This window comes from Narcine bancroftii, chromosome 5 (genome assembly GCF_036971445.1).
Source record: "Narcine bancroftii isolate sNarBan1 chromosome 5, sNarBan1.hap1, whole genome shotgun sequence".
NCBI classification, from domain to species: Eukaryota; Metazoa; Chordata; class Chondrichthyes; order Torpediniformes; family Narcinidae; genus Narcine; species Narcine bancroftii.
The window spans coordinates 105,749,910-105,771,574 of NC_091473.1; the positions used below are offsets into that span (position 1 = coordinate 105,749,910).

General features: G+C 42.2%; 1 protein-coding gene across 10 annotated transcripts in view; it reads left to right on the forward strand.

Moving 5' to 3' along the window:
* elavl4 (ELAV like neuron-specific RNA binding protein 4) overlaps positions 1-21,665 on the forward strand; it is a 149,293-nt gene that overhangs the window by 86,465 nt on the left and 41,163 nt on the right. For all 10 annotated transcript variants that reach the window (XM_069938580.1, XM_069938576.1, XM_069938579.1 and 7 more), the window contains exons 3-4: positions 1,123-1,226; positions 18,997-19,150. In XM_069938580.1, coding sequence (XP_069794681.1) covers positions 1,123-1,226; positions 18,997-19,150 — 258 coding nt within the window. The remainder of the gene's footprint in view (positions 1-1,122; positions 1,227-18,996; positions 19,151-21,665) is intronic.

Sequence of the window (21,665 nt, forward strand, 5' to 3'; positions counted from 1 at the left end):
GGTTGATTCCGGAGATGAGGGGGTTAGTTGAGGGGAGATTATCTGGGACTACACAGGCAGTCCCAGGTCACAAACTAGTTCCATTTCTATGTCTGTCTTTAAGTCAAATTTGTAGGCAAGTCGGAACAGTTGTTAATTGGCAACAGTTAGTCATCGTATATAGTACAAACACTAAGTATATTGTATATATTTTATATTTCTATGCAAAAAAATATAATTTTTGATCCATTGATGTCTTGCATACCATCAGGGGCATTCGTGAGATAAAGTTATGCACATGCGTGAATTGGGACACAATTTGTTCATAAATATTGGTTGTTCGTAAGTTGGACATTCATAACCCGGGAACTGTCTGTACTGACAGGAATTCAGAAGAATGAGAGGGGTTCTTATAGAAACATGGAAATTCCTTAGAGAGAGGCAGGATCTAGGTATAGCCTCAATATTTGGAGAAGAAGATTTGGGACAGGGATGGGAGGAATTGATTTTCAAAGAGAGTAATGAATCTGGAATTCTTTACCAAAGGAAACAGTCAAGGCTGCCTCATTAAATGTATTTAAGATTCATTGCATAGTAGGCCATTACAGAGAAAAGGCAGGCAGATGGAACTGAGTCCATAGCCAGATCAGCCATAATCTTATTAAATGGCGGAGCAGGTTCAAGGGGAAATTCTTGCCTCTATTTGTTCTTAAATAAACCCATCAGCTCTAGGACTAATGCCATCCTGTATTCATTTAATAGTCTGTTAAAAGTGAGGTTTTTTTAAGTCATATGATCTTCTATGTTACAAATGTTTTTAGAAGGTATGAATGAAAAAATGTTATTTGATAATCTAAGTATTCTTGGATTTCACTTAAAATATTTTTTGTTGACATTGCTTCATATATTTTAGTACAAGTTTAATTTTTATTTGTAGATAAGTAATGTTTGTTTTTAATCATTCATTATAAAGTTAATCTTAATTTGGTCACAGTTAAGAGGAACTTATTAGTTGGGGTGCGGGATGGTGGTTGGAAACATAAGATTTTAAAACAGCAAAAGTTGTTCTTGAAGAGTTGCAGTGTTTTAATACTTCATTTTTCAGAAACTAAAGCTTGGCCATCTACAATTCCTCTTAAATAGGGCAAAGTTTGGGATATGGTTTCGTGAACTATGTCGATCCAAAGGATGCAGAAAAAGCAATTAACACTTTAAATGGACTTAGACTTCAGACCAAAACCATAAAGGTAAGATGCAGTTTTTTTTTGAGGTATTGATTTACGAGCTAAAGTCACAAAACATTATGACAACATTGGCTTGTCTAAACGTTAAATCGCACAGGGTAAATTTTACTTTGGGCTGCAGCGTGAAATGGCTGATATTGATTTGTCTCTGAGTAGAAATAGAAGTCTTAAGAAATGTGTAGCAAGGAGCTGAATCAGTACCACCCATCTAAAGCTGTCACCCATGGTCAGAAAATCCCCTTCAGCAAATGGTATGCATGTAGCATTGTTCATAGTTATTGACCTCAAACAGTGTTTTATTATCTGATACAATTGATTTGAGCACTGCAGACTTCATTCTAAAAATGATAAAATATTTTAAAATTGATATCTCTTTTTTTCTTTGGCTTGGCTTCGTGGACGAAGATTTATAGAGGGGGTAAATGGCCACGTCAGCTGCAGGCTCGTTTGTGGCTGACAAGTCCGATGCGGGACAGGCAAACACGGTTGCAGCGGTTGCAGGGGAAAATTGGTTGGTTGAGGTTGGGTGTTGGGTTTTTCCTCCTTTGTCTTTTGTCAGTGAGGTGGGCTCTGCGGTCTTCTTCAAAGGAGGTTGCTGCCCGTCGAACTGTGAGGCGCCAAGATGCACGGTTTGAGGCGATATCAGCCCACTGGCGGTGGTCAATGTGGCAGGCACCAAGAGATTTCTTTAAGCAGTCCTTGTACCTTTTCTTTGGTGCACCTCTGTCACGGTGGCCAGTGGAGAGCTCGCCATATAACACGATCTTGGGAAGGCGATGGTCCTCCATTCTGGAGACGTGACCCACCCATCGCAGCTGGATCTTCAGCAGCATGGACTCGATGCTGTCGGCCTCTGCCATCTCGAGTACTTCGATGTTAGGGATGAAGGCACTCCAATGAATGTTGAGGATGGAGCGGAGACAACGCCGGTGGAAGCATTCTAGGAGCCATAGGTGATGCCGGTAGAGGACCCATGATTCGGAGCCGAACAGGAGTGTGGGTATGACAACGGCTCTGTATACGCTTATCTTTGTGAGGTTTTTCAGTTGGTTGTTTTTCCAGACTCTTTTGTGTAGTCTTCCAAAGGCGCTATTTGCCTTGGTGAGTCTGTTGTCTATCTCGTTGTCGATCCTTGCATCTGATGAAATGGTGCAGCCGAGATAGGTAAACTGGTTGACTGTTTTGTATTAAAACACTTCAACAGTAAGTCCTTGAATAAGGTAATTTCGTTCAACATTGTTTCGTTATAATGTTGATGAAAATAGAAAATAAAATACTGCACTGCATTTTGTTATTGTTTGGGTTTGAACCAAACTGCTGTGCAGCAGACCATCTATGATGCTGGCCTCCATTCTGCCCACACTTGCTCGCTCTCCCATCAGCTGTTTCTGTGCTTCTGTCCCACACACTGGCAGCACCAGGTCCCTCAGGAATTACTTGCAAGATTCCCACCCTCACTTTCTGTGATGATGATGACCAGGCTGCCTCTCTGCCCTTCTGCAGTGATGATAATCATTGCGGGATACCAGTAGTTTCCCTCCCCATACCAGCCACAAACCACCACGACTGCCAGCACTCACTGCTTTGCCAAAATTGATCTTTCTTAAATATCTGTCTAGCACACATTTATTTCAATGATATTAGAAGTGTTTTGGGCCATTATTTAGAAGTTTGGTGATGTTTTTGTGACCAGAAATAAACCATGGAAACTTAACTTTTGTTTTTATCATTGAGCCTATTGTAAAATGGTTCCGTTTGAAGTCATTTCACTTAAAGTAGCACTTTACAAGAGCATATCAACAAGTGATGACCTGCTGTACTTTACCTATGACCTGCTGTACTTTACCCATGTTAACTTGGTGGTGAAAAATTGCTCAGTGATTTTCTTCAATTTGTGCTTAGAATGAAGTCCTAAATTGGCGCAAGGCAAATTTTGACGGCATAATACAGGAACCTACAAAGATTGATTGGGAGATGCTGATTTCAGATAAATGGGCATTTGGCAGCTGAAAGGCTTTTAAAGGAGAAATATGAAGAGTTATGCATCAACATATTCATATTAGAGAAACTGGTGGATAAATATATGGAGGATGTGGTCAAGAAAATGAGGCATATGCTAGTGAAATCAAATGAATCCCATGAGAAGTATAAAGGATTTTGGAATTCACTGAGGGAAATGAGGGTGAGCAAAGAAGAGGTGTGAGGTGGGTTTGGCAGACGAGATTAAGAAGAAATTCAAGAAGTGTTTCAATGGGGGAAAAAAAAGTAACTAGGGAAAGAAACGGGCCCGGCCCTTAAAGATCAACAAGATCATCAATGTGTGAAGTGATAGAGGAGTGTGAGGTTCCAAATGATTATTATTCATCTGCATTTATTTTGGAGAAAGACATGGAGGCTCAATCTTTGCACGCCTGTGTTGTAATCGAGGGTGAATTAGGTTCTATGACTCATCCTGACTTGGGTAATATCAGTCATTCCGTTTCCACACATTGTCGTCACATGTCCATTAATTACTTACCAACAAACATGAGATCAGATGAACCTTTGAGCAAAAGTTTTAATAAAGGAAGGAGTGGATATATTAAAATGAAAGTAGTAAGATATGAATGATTTTTAAGAGTCCCTTATTGAATTATAGAACTATGAAAACATTAACATTTGATTGTCTGCAATCTAAAGCTCAAATTGAGGTAGTTGTTCACTGATTCCTTAATCTCACAAATATCTTGTTCTTTTGCCTCACCGTTGGTACTGTCCAAAATATTATACTTGGTCAACCACAGTGGAAGTGTCCATCTTGATCCCTGTGGTATGTTATACTTCCTTTTCTATGATTTCCCCCATCTGCGGCTATCATGGAAGACATCTTTAAAACCATTAATTCATCTCATGAGTCAGTTTCCAAATATCTCTCCAGCAGCATGCTTAATTCTATAGATTGAATTTTATTGCTCTTTAAATGAGATTGAGCCAAAGGGCCTGTTTTCATGATGCACAGTTGTATGAAAAATTTGTGCCATGCTGTGAATGCCACAGTGTATAAAAGAACACAAGGAATAGGAAGAGTAGGCCACTGGCCCATCAAGCCTGCTCTGCTATTCAATGAGATCATGTCTGATCTGCTGATAGGCTCATCTCCACCAACCTGCCTTTTTCACCATATTCTTTAATTCACCTACTATGTAAAATTTTATCCAACCTTGTCTTAAATATGTTTACTGAAGTAGCCTCAACTGTTTCAATGGGCAGGAAATTCCATAGATTCACCACCCTCTGGGAAAAGTAGTTCCTTCTTATCTCCATCCTAAATCTACTACCTGAATCTTGAGTCTATGTCCCTTAAGTTCTAGTCTTCTCCCACCAAAGGAAACAACTTGCCTACCTCTATCTTATCTATCCCTTTCATAATTTTATACATTTCTATAAGATCCCCACTGATCTAAATTCCAGATGCCCCAATCTCTCCTCATGGGCTACCTGCCCCCCCTCATCTCTGGAATCAACCTAGTGAACCTTTTCTGCACCACTTCCAAAGCCAGTACTACATCCTTCCTGAAGTGAGGAGACCAGAACTGTACTCAGTACTGCAGAAGCGGCCTCACCGGCACCTTGTATAGTTGTAGCATAACCTCCCTGCTCCTAAATTCAATCCCTCTAGCAATGAAGGCCTAGATTCCATTTGCCTTCTTGATAGCCTGCTGCATCTGCAAACCAACCTTTCATACATGCGCAAGCAATACCATGTCCTACATGGCAACATGCTGCAATTGCATTCCATTTAAATAATAATCTGATCTTCTATTTTTTTCTTCCAAAGTGGATAACCTCACATTTACCAAAGCTCAGATTTATTTTCAGAGTACATACATGACATCACATACAACCCTGAGATTATTTTTCCTGCAGGCCAGCCAGAATTACCACTTATTGCAACAAAAAAAACTGGACTCAACGTACGTATGTAAATAAATAAAAACAAACTGAACTGTGCAATTTAGAGAGAAAAAATATCAATAAAATGCAAAAGTAAGAGTCCTTAAATTAGTTGCTCTTTGAGTTTGTTGTTGAAACTGATGAAGGAAGGGTAACAGTTCCTGAACCATATGGTTGGAGTCTTGTGGCACCTATACCTCTTTCCTGATGGTAGCTGCAAGTACCAGGTGATGTGAATCCTTGATAATTACTGCTGGTCTCCGTAGGCAGCATTCCATGCAGATGTCAATAGTTGGGAGGGTTTTGCCTGTGATATTCTAGACTGTGTCCACCATCTTTTGCAGGACTTTCTGCTCAGGTGTATGCGTGACCCCCACTAGTCTGTTATGCAGCCAGTCAACACATGTTCTACCATACACCTGTAGAAATTTTCCAAGGTTTTGATGTCCTACCAAACCTCCGCAAACTCCTGAGGAAGTAGAGATGCTGACCTGCTTTGATGAATCTCCCAGTGGCCACCCCATTTCAATTCCCCATCCCATTCCCTTGCTGAAAAATTAGGCAAGGCCCCTCAACTTTTCTTCCACTACATCATTTACTACTTTGCTGCTGCCTCGTGTACCCAATATGAGCTTATTGACTTCATCCTTAAATTTGCTTGGTCCATCTCGAGCAACACTTCCTTTACTCAATCTCTGTCTCCATCTTGGGATACCAACTCTTGACAGGCATCTTCTCTACAAACCCACCCACTCCCACAGCTACCTCGACTACACCTCTTTCTCCCATGTCCCCTGTAAGGATTCCATTCTCTCAATTCCTCCGTCTCCATTGCATCTGCACCCAGGATGAGGATTTCCATGCTAGATATTCAGAGATCTCCTCCTTCAAATAATGTGATTTTTCCCTCTACCACCATCAACGCGGCGCTAACTTGCACATCTCCATTTCCCACACATCTGCTCTGGCCCCCTCCACCCCATGCACAACAAGGATAGGATTTCTCTTATCCTCACCTTCCTCCATCAGCCTCCTCATCCAACAAATCCTCAGCCTTTTCTGCCACCTATTACACAATCCCACCACTAGACACCTATTTCCTTCTCCTCCTTCTTCAGGTATCTCTCCCTCTATAACTTCCTTGTTCACTTCTCTCTCCCCGCCACTCATCCCCTTGAGACCTATTCCTGTGACTGCAGGAGATACTCCACGTGCCCACACCTCCTCCCTCACCACCATTTTGGGCCCCAACAGTCCTTCCAAGTGAAGCAACATTTCACTTGTGAATCTGTGGGGGTCATCTACTGTATCCGGTGCTTCCATTAGGGTCTCCTCTACATCACAGAGACTGGGCGATCACTTTGTTGAGCACCTTGGCTCTGTCCATCTGAATCTCCAAATGGCCTCCCATTTCAATTCCCCATTCCCTTGCTGATATGTCTGTCCGTGGTCTCATGCACTGCCAAACTGAGACCACTCACAAATTGGCGGAACAACTCAACTGGGCACCCTCCAAATGGAAGGCATTATTGACTTTTCTGGCTTTCTTTAAAACCCTGCCCCCCCATATTTCTTCCCCTGTCACCTTCCCACAGCTCTGTCTTTTCCCTGTCTCCTTTCACACAACCATCCCATATTATATCCAATTAACACCTTTTGTTGGCCTGGATTCCTCCCCCAGCCAACATTGTCTGAATTCTGAGATTTCCAATTTCTGGCTCATTCCTTGAAGAAGGGCTCGGGCCTGAAACATTGGCAATATTTGCTTTTTATGGATGCTGAAAAGACCAGCTGAGTTTTTCCAGCTTTTCAGTGTTTTACTACAATCACAGCATCTGCAGACTTTTGTGTTTCACTGCTTTCTTTACAATGCCATTAGCATGTTACATCCAAGAAAGATCCTCTGAGATGGTTACTCCCAAGAACTTAAATTTGCTCACCCTCTTCGCCTCTGATCCTCAGTTTGTTTTTGCACTCCATTTAGTGTCATCAACCAACTTAGATACACTATATCCTGCCCTCTCTTCCAGATCATTAATGTATGTTGTGAACAGTTGCGGGCCGATCACTTACCCCTGCAGCAACCTACTCACCACTGATTGCCAACCAGAAAAACACTTTTGTATCCTAACACTCTGCTTTCTATTGGTTAACCAATCCTCTATACATGCTAATACATCACCCCCAACTCCATTCATCCTTGTGTATGTCTTTTCAGCTGCATCTATTCAAAAGTTCAAGTAAACAACGTCCATCTACTCCCCTCTATCTACCATGTTCATTATATCCTCAAAAAATTCCAGTTTGTCAAACAGAACCTGCCTTTGCTGAATCCATGCTGCATCTGCCAAATAGATCCATTTTGCTCCAGATGCCTTGCTATTTCTTCTTTAATGATGCTTCAAGCACTTTCCCAAGTACCAATGTTAAATTTACCGGCCTATAGTTCTTGCCTTTTCCTTCATTCTTTTTTGAATAGTGGCATGACATTGACTGTCTTTCAATCTGCCTGGACCTGCCCAGAATCCAGAGAATTATCACCAAAGCCTCTACTATAACTTCAGTCATTTCTTTCAGTACCCTGAGATGCATTCCATCAGTACCAGAGGACTTGTCAACCTTTAGACCTTCAAGATAGCTCAGCACTACTTCTTTAGTTCCTCTCCTCCCATCACATCCATGACATCTGTCTTTGGCATGTTCAACATGTCCTCCACCGTGAAAACTGACGCAAAATAGTCATTCAAAGCCTCAGCCATTTCCTCATTACCCGATATCAATTTCCCCCTTCTCATCCTCGAAGGGACCAACCTTCATTTTAGCCACCCTTTTGCAGTTTATATAATTATAAAAACTTTTATTGCCCATTTTAATATTTTGTGCTAATATTTTTTTCATGGTCTACCTGCCCTCTTTATTGCTTGCTTTGTGGTTCTTTGTTGTGTGATGTAATATTTGGGAGATAAACTGGTAAAATTTGACAAGGTTACATACACACACACTTTAAAACAGGTCTTATTTGAAATACTGAATAATTCATATTCAGTGACTTTCAGAATGCACATTTCACAAGTAGGTGATAATTTAAATTATATCATGGAAATGAATGGACTGGAAACTCGTTGACTGTGTTGAACATTTTTACAAGACTTCTGACCTTTCTGCAAAGTGCTCACTCAAAGGTCACTCCTGGGTTCTTGTTTATCTAAAAATAACAGATGGGAGCAGAAGACTAACTCCTATTGTTTGCTAGAGAAGGAGGGGGTTTTGCAAGTAAAAGAGAGAGAGAGAGAGAGTCATAGCTGATACAAGCAGGAGAAGCTTGTTGGAAATGAAATAAAAGCTCCAGAGTGGCGGATGGCTGCAAGTGCTATCTGTCTGATGTTTCTCTTTAAATAAGTGGAACAGAAAGGAACTCTGTGATAACCTGAAAGAGAGGTTATCATCTGGAGAACCCTGATGGGGCAAGTTTCATCAGCAAGACATTGAGGTGACTAATGGTGGTACCTCAGTTGTGGAAATCCTGGAACAACAAATCTCTCTGCAAACCTACAAAGAACCTTCCTGAACGATAAACATTTACTTTTCAAACACCAAAGCCTGCTCAACTTTATATATGTTAAATGCTGTGCACAGTATAAAAATTGCCTGCAACCAATGAACTTGGAAGAATGAGAAGTGAGATTGAACTGTGAACTAAACCAAATAACTTTTCTTAAATTTACACACACATTACATACACATGCGCTTAGAATTAGAAGGGGGTTAAGTTTGGTTAGTTAAGTTAATAGTGATAAGTTAAAGTTTGATTCTGTTTTCATGTTTAAAGATAATTAAAAACAACTGTTGTTTAAGTAACTACTTGTCTTGGTGAATGTCTGTTGCTGCTGGGTTTTGGGGTCCTTTGGGCTCGTAACAGTTGCTTTTTGACGTTTTCCGAGTCTTTTAGTTTCCACTGCTCTTGGCAATTTTGAATGAACGAGCTTTTATTTTGATGCCTTCCTTTATTTCCTTAGTTATCTAAGGCTGGCTGGCTGTCCTCGGCCTTATTGTCCTTGCTTTTAACTGGAATATACTTTTTTTTATTGAGCACCATGAAAAATGTTTGAAAATCTTCCACTATTCCTCAACCGACCCTCCATATAGCCTGGCCAACTCTTCCCTCATCCTCTTGTAGTTTGCCTTGTTTCGGCATAATACACTGGTTTTAGACTGAACCTGTGTACCGTACCCTCCATTTGTATGAGAAACTCAATCATGTTGTGATCACTCTTTCCAAGAGGATCCCTAACTACAAGATTACTTATCTTACCTGTATCATTGCATAGTATATTCCATTATTGGTTCAGTAACATGCTGTTCAAGAAAACTATCATGGATACATTCTATGTAGTCCTCCTCAAGGTTGTCTCAACCATCTTGATTCACCCAGACTAGGTGCATGTTAAAGTCCCTCCATGATAACTGCTGTTCCATCCTTGCTTGCCACTGACTGCTTGGTTTATTGCCCGCACCCCTGTAATGATATTGGGTGAGCTATGGACAACTCCCCTTTACTATTCCTAATCTTTACCCTGATGGATTCAATATTTTACTCCTTAGATCTTGCATCATCTCTCACTTTTTCCCTGATCTCATCCTTAACTAAAAAAGCTACCCCACCTCCCTTACCCTCTGCCTGTCTTTTTGTATTACCTTATATCCTTGGACATTCAATTCCCAATTCTCACCACACTGCAACCACATTTCTGTAATGGCCACTAAATCAGTACCTTTATACTGATTTGTGCCACTATTTTCACTGAACTTGTTTTGAATACTATGGGCATTCAGATAAAGTGTCCTCATATTCATAGTGCTTTTCAAATATTTGTTTCTTTTGCACTTGACTTTTATCCACTCTACCCTTGCTTTTCTCTTTAATGTTTGTTTTTGTTTTATCCACACTCTTCTCTTTTACTTCATCAATCTCCCTTCAATCTGTTGAACCCATATCCCTGTTATTTAGTTTGAAGCCCTGTCCACAATCCTAGTTATGTGATTCTCAACGATACAGGTCCTACCACGGTTCAGATGGAGCCTGTCCTCTTTGAATAGTTCCATCCTTCCCAAATATTGGTGCCAATTTCTGATAAATTGGAACACATTTCTTGAACCTATTTCTCCCACCCCAATCCTTGAGCCACACATTTAACTCTCTAATCTTCTTGACTTATAAAACCATAGAATGTTACAGCACAGAAAAACAAGCCATTTAATATTTCTAATCTGTGCCAACCAATAAAACTAGCTAGTCCCACTGACTTGCTCTCATTCCATAGCCCACCAAACCTCTCCTATCCATGTATTTATCCAATTTGTTTTTAAAACTCAAGATTGAATCTGCATTCACTACATCAGGCTCATTCCACACTCCTACCACTCTGAGTGAAAAACTTTCCCTTAATGTTCCCTTTGTACCTCTCACCTCTCCCCTTTCAGCCTAAAGCTTATGACTTCTTGTATTTATCTTCCCAAATGTAAGTGGAAACATCCTACTGTGACAGATTATGTTATATTTTATATGTTTTAAAGGAGATAAATTGTGTCAAGTTTTTTATTTGGGTCACACACTGATACAAATACTTCAAAACAGATCTCTTTAAAATGCCAGAGCTCTGCTCAAGCCAGACAGTCCAGGCTACAAGTGCCTTTTCAAAAACTTTGAAGAATGCCTATAAGGACTTCACAAGTAGATGTTAATTGGATATGCTGTGGAGTAATGGATTATTGTTTTAGAAAACAACAGATGAACAATCTCAGAAGATTGGGTCAATGCCTGAGTGCACTTTGCTGTTCTAAGAGGGTCATGTGATTTTCTCTGAGTGTGAGAGAGAGAGAATTCAGTTCTACAGTTCAGCAGCATCAGCTGGAACTGGAAAATTACAAACTGGCAAGCTTGTGGAAAAACCCCATTTTGAAGACGGGTTGTGAGTTCTTAGGTCAGCCTATTCAAAGCCTTTGTGATCCCTACAAGAGGAGATGGTTGGCTGCATAATGTTTCACTTGAAATAAGGGGGGAAAAAAAAGGAACTCTGTGGTGACCTAAAAGAAAGAGGTTATCATCTGGAAAACCCTGATGGGGCAAGTTTCTTCAGCAAGACACTGAAGTGACTGTTCAGAAGGAATCAGTTGTGGGTGTCCAACGAGCAACAAATCTCTCTCTGAAACAGACAAGAACCTTCCTGAGCAGTAACCATTTACCTTTCAAGCACCAAAGCCTAGTGAAGATTCATAAATGTTAAATTCTGTGCACAATATAAGAATTGCCTGATACCATTGAACTTGGAGAAGTGAGGTGAGATTGGACTGTGAATCAAATAAATTTTCTGAACTTATACACGTGTGCTTAGAATTAGAATGGGGTTAAGTTAATAGTAATAAGTTAGAGTTTGATCCTGTTTTCATGTTTAAAGATAATTAAAAGCAACTTTTGTTTAAGTAAACATTTGTCTTGGTGAATTTCTATTGCTGTTGGGTTTTGGGGTCCTCTGGCCGCATAACATTACTCATCTTTTCTGTCTATACCCCTTATAATCCTCTTATCAAGTCTCCCTTCAACCTTCTTCATTCCAAGGAGTATAATTCTAACCTGTTTAATCTTTCCTGGTAACTCAACTACTGAAGACCCAGCGGCATCTTAGTAAATCATCTCTGCACTCTTTCAATCTTATTGATATCTTTCCTGCTGCTGGGCGACCAGAATGGCACACAATATTCTAAGTGTGCCCTCACTAATGACTTGAATAACTTTAACATAACATTCCAACTTCTACACTCAATACTTAGGTTTTGGCATTTTAGCCTTTATAAATCATTCTTTGCAACCCTGTCCACATGTGACGCCATCTTCAGGGGATGATGTTTATGTATTCCCAGATCTCTTTGCTCCTCCGCACTCCTCAATGGCCTACCATTTACTGTGTACATCCTGCCCTAATTCGCTCTTCCAAAGTGCAACACCTCACATTTATCTGCATTAATTTCCATCAGTCATTTACTGGCCCATTTTCCCAGCTGGTCCAGATCCCTCTGCAAGCTTTAAGAATCTTCCTCATAGTCCACAACTCCTCCTATCTTGGTGTCATCAGCAAACTTGCTGATCCAATTCACCATTTGTCATTTATATAGATTTAAAAAAACAATAATGGTCCAACACAGATCCCTGAGGCATATCACTTGACACAAACCTCCAGTCTGAGAAGCAACCATCTACCACCACTCTATTTTCCACCAAGCCAATTTTGAATCCAGTTTGCAACCTCTCTAGGTATACCTAGTGTCCTAGCCTTTTGAACCAACATCTCATGTGGAATATTGTCAAATGCCTTACTAAAGTCCATATAGACAACATCATAAGCCTTTCCCTCATCAACCTTATTGGTAACTTTGTCAAAAAACTCTACAGGATTTGTTAAACACCATCTACCATGCTGACTAACCTTAATCAGCTGATGACAGTCCAAATAACTATACATCCTATCTCAGAAATCCTTCAAATAATTTACATACTACTGATGTCAGGCTCACTGGCCTATAATTGTCTGGTTTACTCTTGGAGCCCTTCTTAAACTGTGGGACAACATGAACCACCCTCCAATCCTCCGGCACTTCCCTCGTGACTAAGAACGTTTTGAATATATCCACCAGGGGCTCTCAAGGTGTGGCAGAATATCATATCCTGACCAGGAGATTTGTCTGCCTGTATTCGTTGCAAGGCAGCAAGCACCTCCTTCTCCTTAAACTCCATATGTTCCATGACACTTCTATTTGTTTCCCCTCCATCCTTATTCACTATACCAATTTCCTGTGTAAATACCGATACAAAAAAAAATTTAAGGTCTCCACATTTCACGAGGCTCCACGCATTGTTGACCACTCTATTTTTCTAGGGGTCCAATTTTGTACCTTACTATCCCTTTACTTTTAATATACTTGTAGAAACCCTTTGGATTTTCCTTCTCATTATCTGTCAAAGCACCTTCGTCTTCTTTTTGCTTTCCTAATTTCCTTCTTAGGCATTCTCTGACATTTTCTATACTCTGCAACTAGGTCATTTCCTCCTTGTTGTCTACACCACATATATAACCCCCTCCTTTTCTTAACCAACTCTCCAATATCCCTTGATTTCCCTACGTCTGTTAACTTTGCTTTATTCCTGGTAAGAATATGCAATCTCTGCTCTCTCAAAATTTCATCCTTGAAAGCCTTCAACCTGCTGGGTGCATTCTTGCCAGAAAATATCTTATTTCAGTTGACTCTTCTGAGATCCTTCCTCTTTGGCCAATTCAGAACTTCAACTTGAGGACAAGATGTATCCTCCAAAAATTAACTTGAAACTAATGATACTACACATACTTCTGCAACCTGATCTGCCTGGTTCCCGAAAAGATCAAGCATTGGACCTTCTCTAGCTGGTACCTCTACATATTGATGTAGAAAACTTTCCTGTACACATATGACAAACTCTAAACCATCCAGTCCCATGCCAATTTGTACGTGGCTCGGGTAGTGATCCAGAGATTACCACCTTTTTGGTTCTTTTTAATTTGGTACCTAGGTCACGTGTGCGGTATCTGTTTTCCAGGGTAGGAATGGCAAATGCCAGTAGACAGAAGTACAAAGTGAAGGGAAGAAAGTTTAGGGAGACATCGATTTTCACACAGAGAGTTGTGGGTGTCTGAAATGCCTTGCCAGAGATGAAGGTGGAGGATGAAACATTAGGGGTATTTCAGAGATTCTAATACAGGCACATGGATGTAAGAAAAATAAAGGGTTGTGGGGTAGGGAGGGCTTATACTTTTTATTTAAAGAATTTATGGGTCAGCACATATAGGGCCGAAGGGCCTACACTGTACTTTAGTATTCTATGAACAAGGGCACTATGATGGCAACACAGCTTTTGGGATGATCTATGCCTGCGACAGAGAAGTTTGTCTATTACCCTAACTAAAATATTCCTGACTACCACTACATTTCTCTTCCCCCTTTTGAATGGCGTCAACTTACCAGGCACTGAGCAGAACATGAGCTGAGCATGTCCAAAAGAAGGTTTCAAGGACTTACTGTGGCCTAATAAGAAACTACCACCTTGTACTTCCAATCAACAGCAATCAGACAGAGAATCCTGATTAATAGTCAGCACCGCTTGCATGTCGCTGGCCCGGTTCCAAGGCAGGTACTGAGGGAGGGGTTTGGGTGTAACAACCTTTATGGGGATATCTGGAGGGAAGAGTCACAGGTTCAGGGGGTAGGCCAGCCCATACAGCACATGCATACATCTATGCACATGATTTAGCATTTGTTGCAGTTCCAAAGTTCCTTACAGGTTCAGCCTGTCCGGTGGTTTCATTTGTTGCTGCGACTGTCACAGGCTCTGCTATGGTACAACTGGTGGTTCCCGGATGATGTCTTATACAGCAGGCGGTGACTGAAGGGGTGTTGGTACTTTGGTGCTCTTCAAGTCGGTTGGAGTTTGTGGTGCAAAATCATATGCCGATAGTGGAGCCAGTTGGTTGGGGTTACCGGGGGAGGGATTGGCCAGTTGGTTGAGGGGTCTCCTGCATACACCAAGTCCCAAATGGGGACAGTGTCCTGTCAACCATCCTGATACTCCAAGTAGGCGTATTGTGGGTTGGTATGGAGGAGGTGGACCTTATCGACCAGTTTTGTGGTATTTGATGTGCCTTTGGAGCAGCACAGGCCCAGGGTTCAGCCAGTAGTGTAGTTCTGGATGCTGATTTCCTGGGGAAGAAATAGAGCCTTTCATGTGGTGTTTCGTTCGTGGCCATACAGAGAAGGGACCTAGTGGTGTGGAGTGTGTCGGGGAGGGTGTCTTACTATGGGGAGGTGGGTAGTCCTTTTAATTAAGAGAACCACTCTCTAAATAGTGGAATTTTCCATCTCACCCTGTCTGTTTCCCTAGGGGTTATAACCCATGGACTATAGCCCATCTACTCGTGGCTATGCCCTTGGCCAACAGGTATTGGCGCAGCTCCTCATTCATAAAGGAGGACCCTGGTCACTATGGATATAGCAGGGGTACCCGAACAGAGTGAAGATGCCGTGAAGCACCTTTATGACCATGACTTGGTAATATCTGGGCAGAGAATGGGGAAGTAGGAATATTCATCCACAATGTTAAGGAAGTATACATTCCTGTTGGTGGATGGGAGGGTTCCCTTAAAGTCCATACTCAGCCACTCGAAGGGGTGGGTGGGTGGGTGGCTTTGATAAAGGTGGATTTGTTCCGGCTGGTAGAACTGGGGTTTCCACTCGGCGCAGACCGGGCAGTTGTGTGTCAACTCCCTGTTGTCTTCAACCGAGTAGGGGAGGCTGCGGGCTCTAACAAATTGGTAGAGCCTGGTGATTCTGGGGTGGCAGAGGTTGTTGTGGAGGACTTGGAGATGATCCAGCTGGAGAATGTTCCCCAGTACAATGGATCAGGAGGCTCGTTGATCTTGTGGTTGTAGATGGATAGCTCAATTCTCCACCTCAGGATCTTGTCATTCTTAATTTTTCCTGCTGTTTGTTGTTAAACATAAAAGCAACTACACTTTGGTCAGTCAGCAGGGTGGCAGTTTTCTGGCCAGGTAGTAACTCCAATAGCACACAGCTTCCACTATATCTTAGGCCTCTTTTTTAACTGCTGAGTACCGGAGCTCGGGGCCCTGGAGGGTTCTGAAATAGAATGCCACAGGCCTGCCCACCTGGTTGAGCGTGGTGGCCAGAGCGAAGATGGGCGCATCATTCTCCACCTGGAAGGGGATGCATTCATTCACAGCATGCATTGCTGCCTTGGCGGTGTCACCCTTGATGCATGTGAATGCCATTTGGGCTTCTGCCAACAGGGTAAAAGTGGCCAATTTCACCAGTGGGTGGGCTTTGTCCATGTAATTGGGGACCCAACTGGGCATAATAGGAAAAGAAGGCTAAACACCTTTTCAGGCCCATGAGGGTCTGGGTAATGGAAGTTCCAACAGGTGGCACATGCGATCCGGGTCTGACCCAAGACGCCATTCTCCACCACGCAGCCCAGGATGGCCAATCATGAAATGCTAAAGACGCACTTCATTTGGTTATAGTTCATGTTGAGACTTTTGGCCTCCAGGAGAAACTTGTGGAGGTTGGCGTAATTGTCCTGCTGGTTGTGGCCGGAGATGGTCATGTTGTCCAGGTAAGGAAACGTGGCCTTGAGTCCATAGTCATTGACTATGCAGTCCATCTTCCTCAGGAAAACAGACCCCGTTGGTGACTCCGAAAGGGACACGGAGGAAGTGTGGAGGTGGCTGTCCGCTTCAAAGGCAGTGTAAGGGGTGTCCTCCAGCCGGATTGGTAGCTGGTGGTAAACTGACTTGAGGTCGATGGTCGAGAAAACCAGAATTGGACGATCTTGTTGACCATGTCGACGATGCAGGGAAGTGGGTAGGCATCTAGCAAGGTGAAACGGTTGATGGTCTGACTGTAGTCAATGACGATGCGTTGTTTCTCTCCGCTCTTTACCACCACTACTTGGGTTCTCCATGGGCTAGTGCTGGGTTCTCTGATCGTTGATGGGTTCTTGGAGTCGTTTGACTTCTGCTTTAATGAAGGCTCTGTCCCTGGGGCTGTACCATCTACTCCTAGTGGCTACTCATTTGCAGTCAGGGGTGAGGTTCTCGAACAGCGTGGTGTTGGGAGCCAGAGAGTAGAGAGGCCGTAGGTTGTGTTCAGGGGGTGTCGGTCAGTTGGTGTTGCAGACCATTGGGGGTGGGTGGGGGGCATTGAACTGCATGTGGAAGCTTTGTGGCTGACTCCGAAAATCCAGTCCCAGTATGACTGGCATCAGCGGTGTGCCATGATCAGGAGTTCCTGTACTTGGTGCCCCACACAGTTAGCGTCACAGTGCAGCAGCTGCTGATCTCGGCCGAGTGGGATTGGGAAGCCAAGGAGACTTTACATTGCATCAGGTGGATGAAGCTCTCGGTGCTTCTGGTGTCAAATAAACAGTTTGTAGGGTGGCCGTTTACCTCGACATTCATCATGGCTTTGTCCAGTAGGTGCGGGCTGTCTTGATCAAGGATGTTGAAGGCGAGCATGTGGTTGTAGTCGAGTCGCTACTATGTTGGTTCAGGGGCACTCGCTAAGATGGCCACACACACGGTGCTGTCCCATGACACCGGCTTCTTGTTCCCAGGGCCCCATCGATCCATCCCCGGACACCAGAAGTGACATCTGAGGTGGAGCTGGAAGTGAAGCGGTCCAAGATGGCAACGGCAGTCGGCTACACATGATGCTGCTAAGGGGAAGGTTGGGGCCTACACACTTTTGCGTAGTGCCCTTTCTTCCCTCAAGTGGAGCATGTGGCACTTCGGGCTGGGCAGCTCCTTTGAGGGTGCTTTCCATGCCCACAGAAGTAGCACCTCTGGCGCTCAATAGCGGCAGCAGTGTCATAGAATCCCCACATCCTAAGATGGTGGCGCCCATGTCTCCCATGCGGCAGCCGCCTTACCTGAAGAGAATGCTACTGAGCTTTGTTGCGCTGTCTCCAGCGATTTAGCCAAGTCTACTACTTCCTGCAGGCTCCGATTCCCCTTTTCTAAGAGCCTCTGACTGATGTAGTCAAAGCTGAACCCGGCCACTCACGCGTCTCATATTAGGCATTCGAGGTGGGCAGCTGCAGAGACTCCTCAGCAGTCGCAGGCTCACCCCAGCTGCTACATGCTACAGTGCCCGCATATATTCGTCAATCAACTCACCTGGCACTTGTTTTCGGCTGCCTAAGAGGAATCATGTGTATATGACGTTCGTCAAGGCCTGTTACTGCTTCTGCAGCAACTCCATCTCTTCAGAGTAAGTAGCAAAGTCTCTTATAGTTTGTAAAACCCAGTGGCCTATTTGAGCAAAGAGTATTTCCTCTTATTTTCTTCACTCCACATGTCGTTGCGCCTCATGAATGTGTTGAGGAAGTTCACCCACTGGTTGAATTTAGTTGATGCCTCCAAATCCTTCGGGTCAGTGTCTAATCTATCCGCCCGTACTAGCTTGTCCATGGTTTAAAATTAAAGTGATTAAATTGTGCTACCAATCAACCAGTCAGACAGAGAATCGTGATTAATAAGGTTTAATCACCTTAAAGTGTCAGCACAGCTTGCATGTTGCTGGTTCCAAGACAGCTGCTGAGGGAGGGGTTTGGACGTAACAGCCTTTTATGGGGATATCTGGGAGGGAGGAGTCACAGGTTCAAGGGGGAGGCCAGCCCATACATACACATGATGGTGGGACGACACACCGAAAAAATATTTTTACTTTTACTGCTCACCTTCATTTTGGAGATTTTCTTTAAATGTAATTTTAAAATACTTATGCTCTCAAAGATCCAGTTATTTCTTGAAATGAACATCCTTTAATTTTTAAAACAAATTTTAGGAATCCTTCAGAATAAGATTGATTGTATTGTTGGCATGGTTGGGTAGCAGTTAGTGCAATGCCTTTACATCGCCATCGATCAGGACCAACTGGGGTTTGAATACATTCTCCCTTTGTCTGCATGAGTTTATACATTCTCCCCACGTCTGCATGGTTTTTCCCTGGGGGTATAGGTTAATTGGGTGTAAATTTGGCGGCACTGACTCTTGGGCCAAAATAGCCTGTTCCCATGCTGCATGTCTAAATTTAATTTAAAATAGTATAAATATGCCAATTTCATAAATTGATGTATGATATCAGAAAAGTTGTGCAAATTATTATGAAGAAAATTTGTTAATCGGTGCATCCAATTTTTGTAACTAAGCAAAATGTCTTGCTTTTATCTTTTCTCTAGGTTTCTTATGCTCGTCCAAGCTCAGCATCTATCCGTGATGCTAATTTGTATGTTAGTGGCCTTCCAAAATCTATGACTCAAAAAGAATTAGAGCAGTTGTTTTCACAATATGGTCGAATCATCACTTCGAGAATTTTAGTTGATCAAGTCACTGGTAGGTGCCATTGATCCAACTTTTTTTCAGAAAGGAATCACTCTCCTTTTAACCAAATTAAAATTTTTCAAGGAATAAATGTTTCAACAATACATTTAATGTGTTTTGAATATAACAGGAACCTTTAAATGTTACTGTATTTGGAAATAACCTCTCGAACTGGCACAATTCATTGTTTTTCAGGTGGCTTTGAATTCATCTTCGGTTTTCAGTGAGACATATATTTTGTTAAATCCTGTTAATCAGAATATATGGCTATATGTCCAGAGTCATCAAAAATATTTTTTTTTTAAATTACAGCTTGCTGACATTATGGAGGCATACTTAAAGGTGGAAGAGGGAGAAAAAGATATCTATCTAACAAAGTGATAGGCCTCTAAATGGCCATTCTTCTAATCTTGGATCATCATGGTATTTGATACAGTACAACTCCAATTATCTGAAATCTTCATTTATCCAAAATGTTTTCAAAGCCAAACTGACCTCACTGGTTGGGGAAAAAAAAAATCACTCTCCATGAAATTAGAACGATTGTCCTCGTTTCAGTTAACTCCCTCTCCTCTCTCTTAATTTCTTCTTTACCTTCCCCTATTGACTTTTCTCTCCCAACTCTTCCTCTCAAACTGTGGGCCACTGTCTCCTAGCCGCGCGGTCGGAAGAATCCCTTGTCCCAGCATTATCAAGAAGAGCGGCCTCCCGGGCAGGAGCTCCCGGATGGGGACAGGACCTCAGGTTCAGTGGTGTTCCCTCATCCCCTTTCCTCACTTCCCCCCCACCCCATGGCACATTGGACACCGACTGAATCCTCCCCTTGGCCTATTTCACTAGTGTGCATGTGCAGTAGGCCTAGGGGAGGATTGAGTCAGGACTCCAGTGACTGGGGAGGCGAGAGCCGCCAACTCGCCACTGGCCCAGGAAGCTTCCTTGGGGATCAGTGGCAGCGGCAGTTGGATAGTTTCAGTGATTGGCAGCCACGTTGAGTTTGTCTCGGTGATTGGCTGTGGCAGGCATTTTTTGGTGAGAATTAAACATATAATTGAAAGATCGCCCCTTGTTTGTTGTTGTTTAAATATTGATACAAGTAACATGCTGTTGCTGCAGGGCTGTTTTTAAAAAATGATCAGTAATCTGAAAAAAAACGTTTATACCACATGGGCCCGGTCCCGACCATTTCAGATAATTGGAGTTGTACTGTATTTCCTTCTAAATGTCGGAAATCATCCACCCCTCCAGCTCTAAAACATCATAGAACGTTTAATGCAGTATGTGCCCAATACCACAATATTGGTGCACTCTGTGCTGGTTGTAAAAATTGAAGTTTAAATTGATAAATTTTTTTTTTACATCTTGGACCCAAGTACTTCTTTGGACTTATTTTCAGTATATTCGGTCTGCATAGGCTGGCCATTCCATGTAGCAAGGACACTTTCCTGACATGCATGTTATGTCAACACACCCAGAAATAGACAAAAGGAAGAACTGAAAGCCCAGACTATTGTCTGAAGGTCAGTGCTTTGAGTGTTTGTCAAAGAATTCAGGCAGAAATTATGCCTTTGACACCGAAATGTTAACATTTACTTTGACCAAAATCACTAATAGTCCATCACAAAAACAGCAAGTACATTGAAATTAAGAAAGATATTTGAACTGCTGAAACCTGAATAGGTTGGTAAAGAATTTGAATTATGATTTCACTGCACACTCCCTTTATTTTCACTGTCCTCACACAATTAGGAAAGCAACGTTCAGAAACTTTTTTTTTATTTTTCTTGAGACAGATTTCCACGCAACAAGGTTTCACAATAGAGTTAACCATCAACCCCAGAACCTCTATCCAACCTTGAATGGCACAGATTCCAGTCTGAAATGTGCTTTTCCCATTTCAAGGATCTGCGTATCGAAGTCCACTCTAACAAAAGAAATAGAACAATTTCTGGACTAACTAATTTACACACCAGTTTTCTTATGCAGTATCTAGCAGTTAAATGACATGTAATTCAGAAATTTTAGTGGGATTTGAAAGAACTAGTATTCTATGGGTATTATTTCTGTCACAAACAATGTTGAATTCATAATGATCATGAGTTTATTATTATACTCATGTATACATGCACCATTTTATTTCTTATTGTAGCCAATCGAGTATGTAAGACACATTAACTACAATAGTTTATATTAAGTTACCATGGTATGGAAAGAGATGATGTATATGAAGGATAGATCAATAGATATATATTCACAATTACAGTTGCTGCAAGAAAAATAAAGGTGTTTCAATAGTGCAAGACAGGTCTTTTTGTCGTCCATGAAAAGTGTGTTTAGGATAGTAAAGTAAGTTTAAAGAGCCTGATAGCTGTTGGATTAAAAACTGTTCTTGAATCTAGAAGTGGAGGACTTCAGGCTTCTGTATCTGTTCCTGAAGGTAGCAGCAAGAAGAGGTTGTGACCAGAGTAATGGAGTCCTTTGTGATGTTGACTGCCTTCTTGAGGCAATGGCTCCCAATGATTTCATCCAT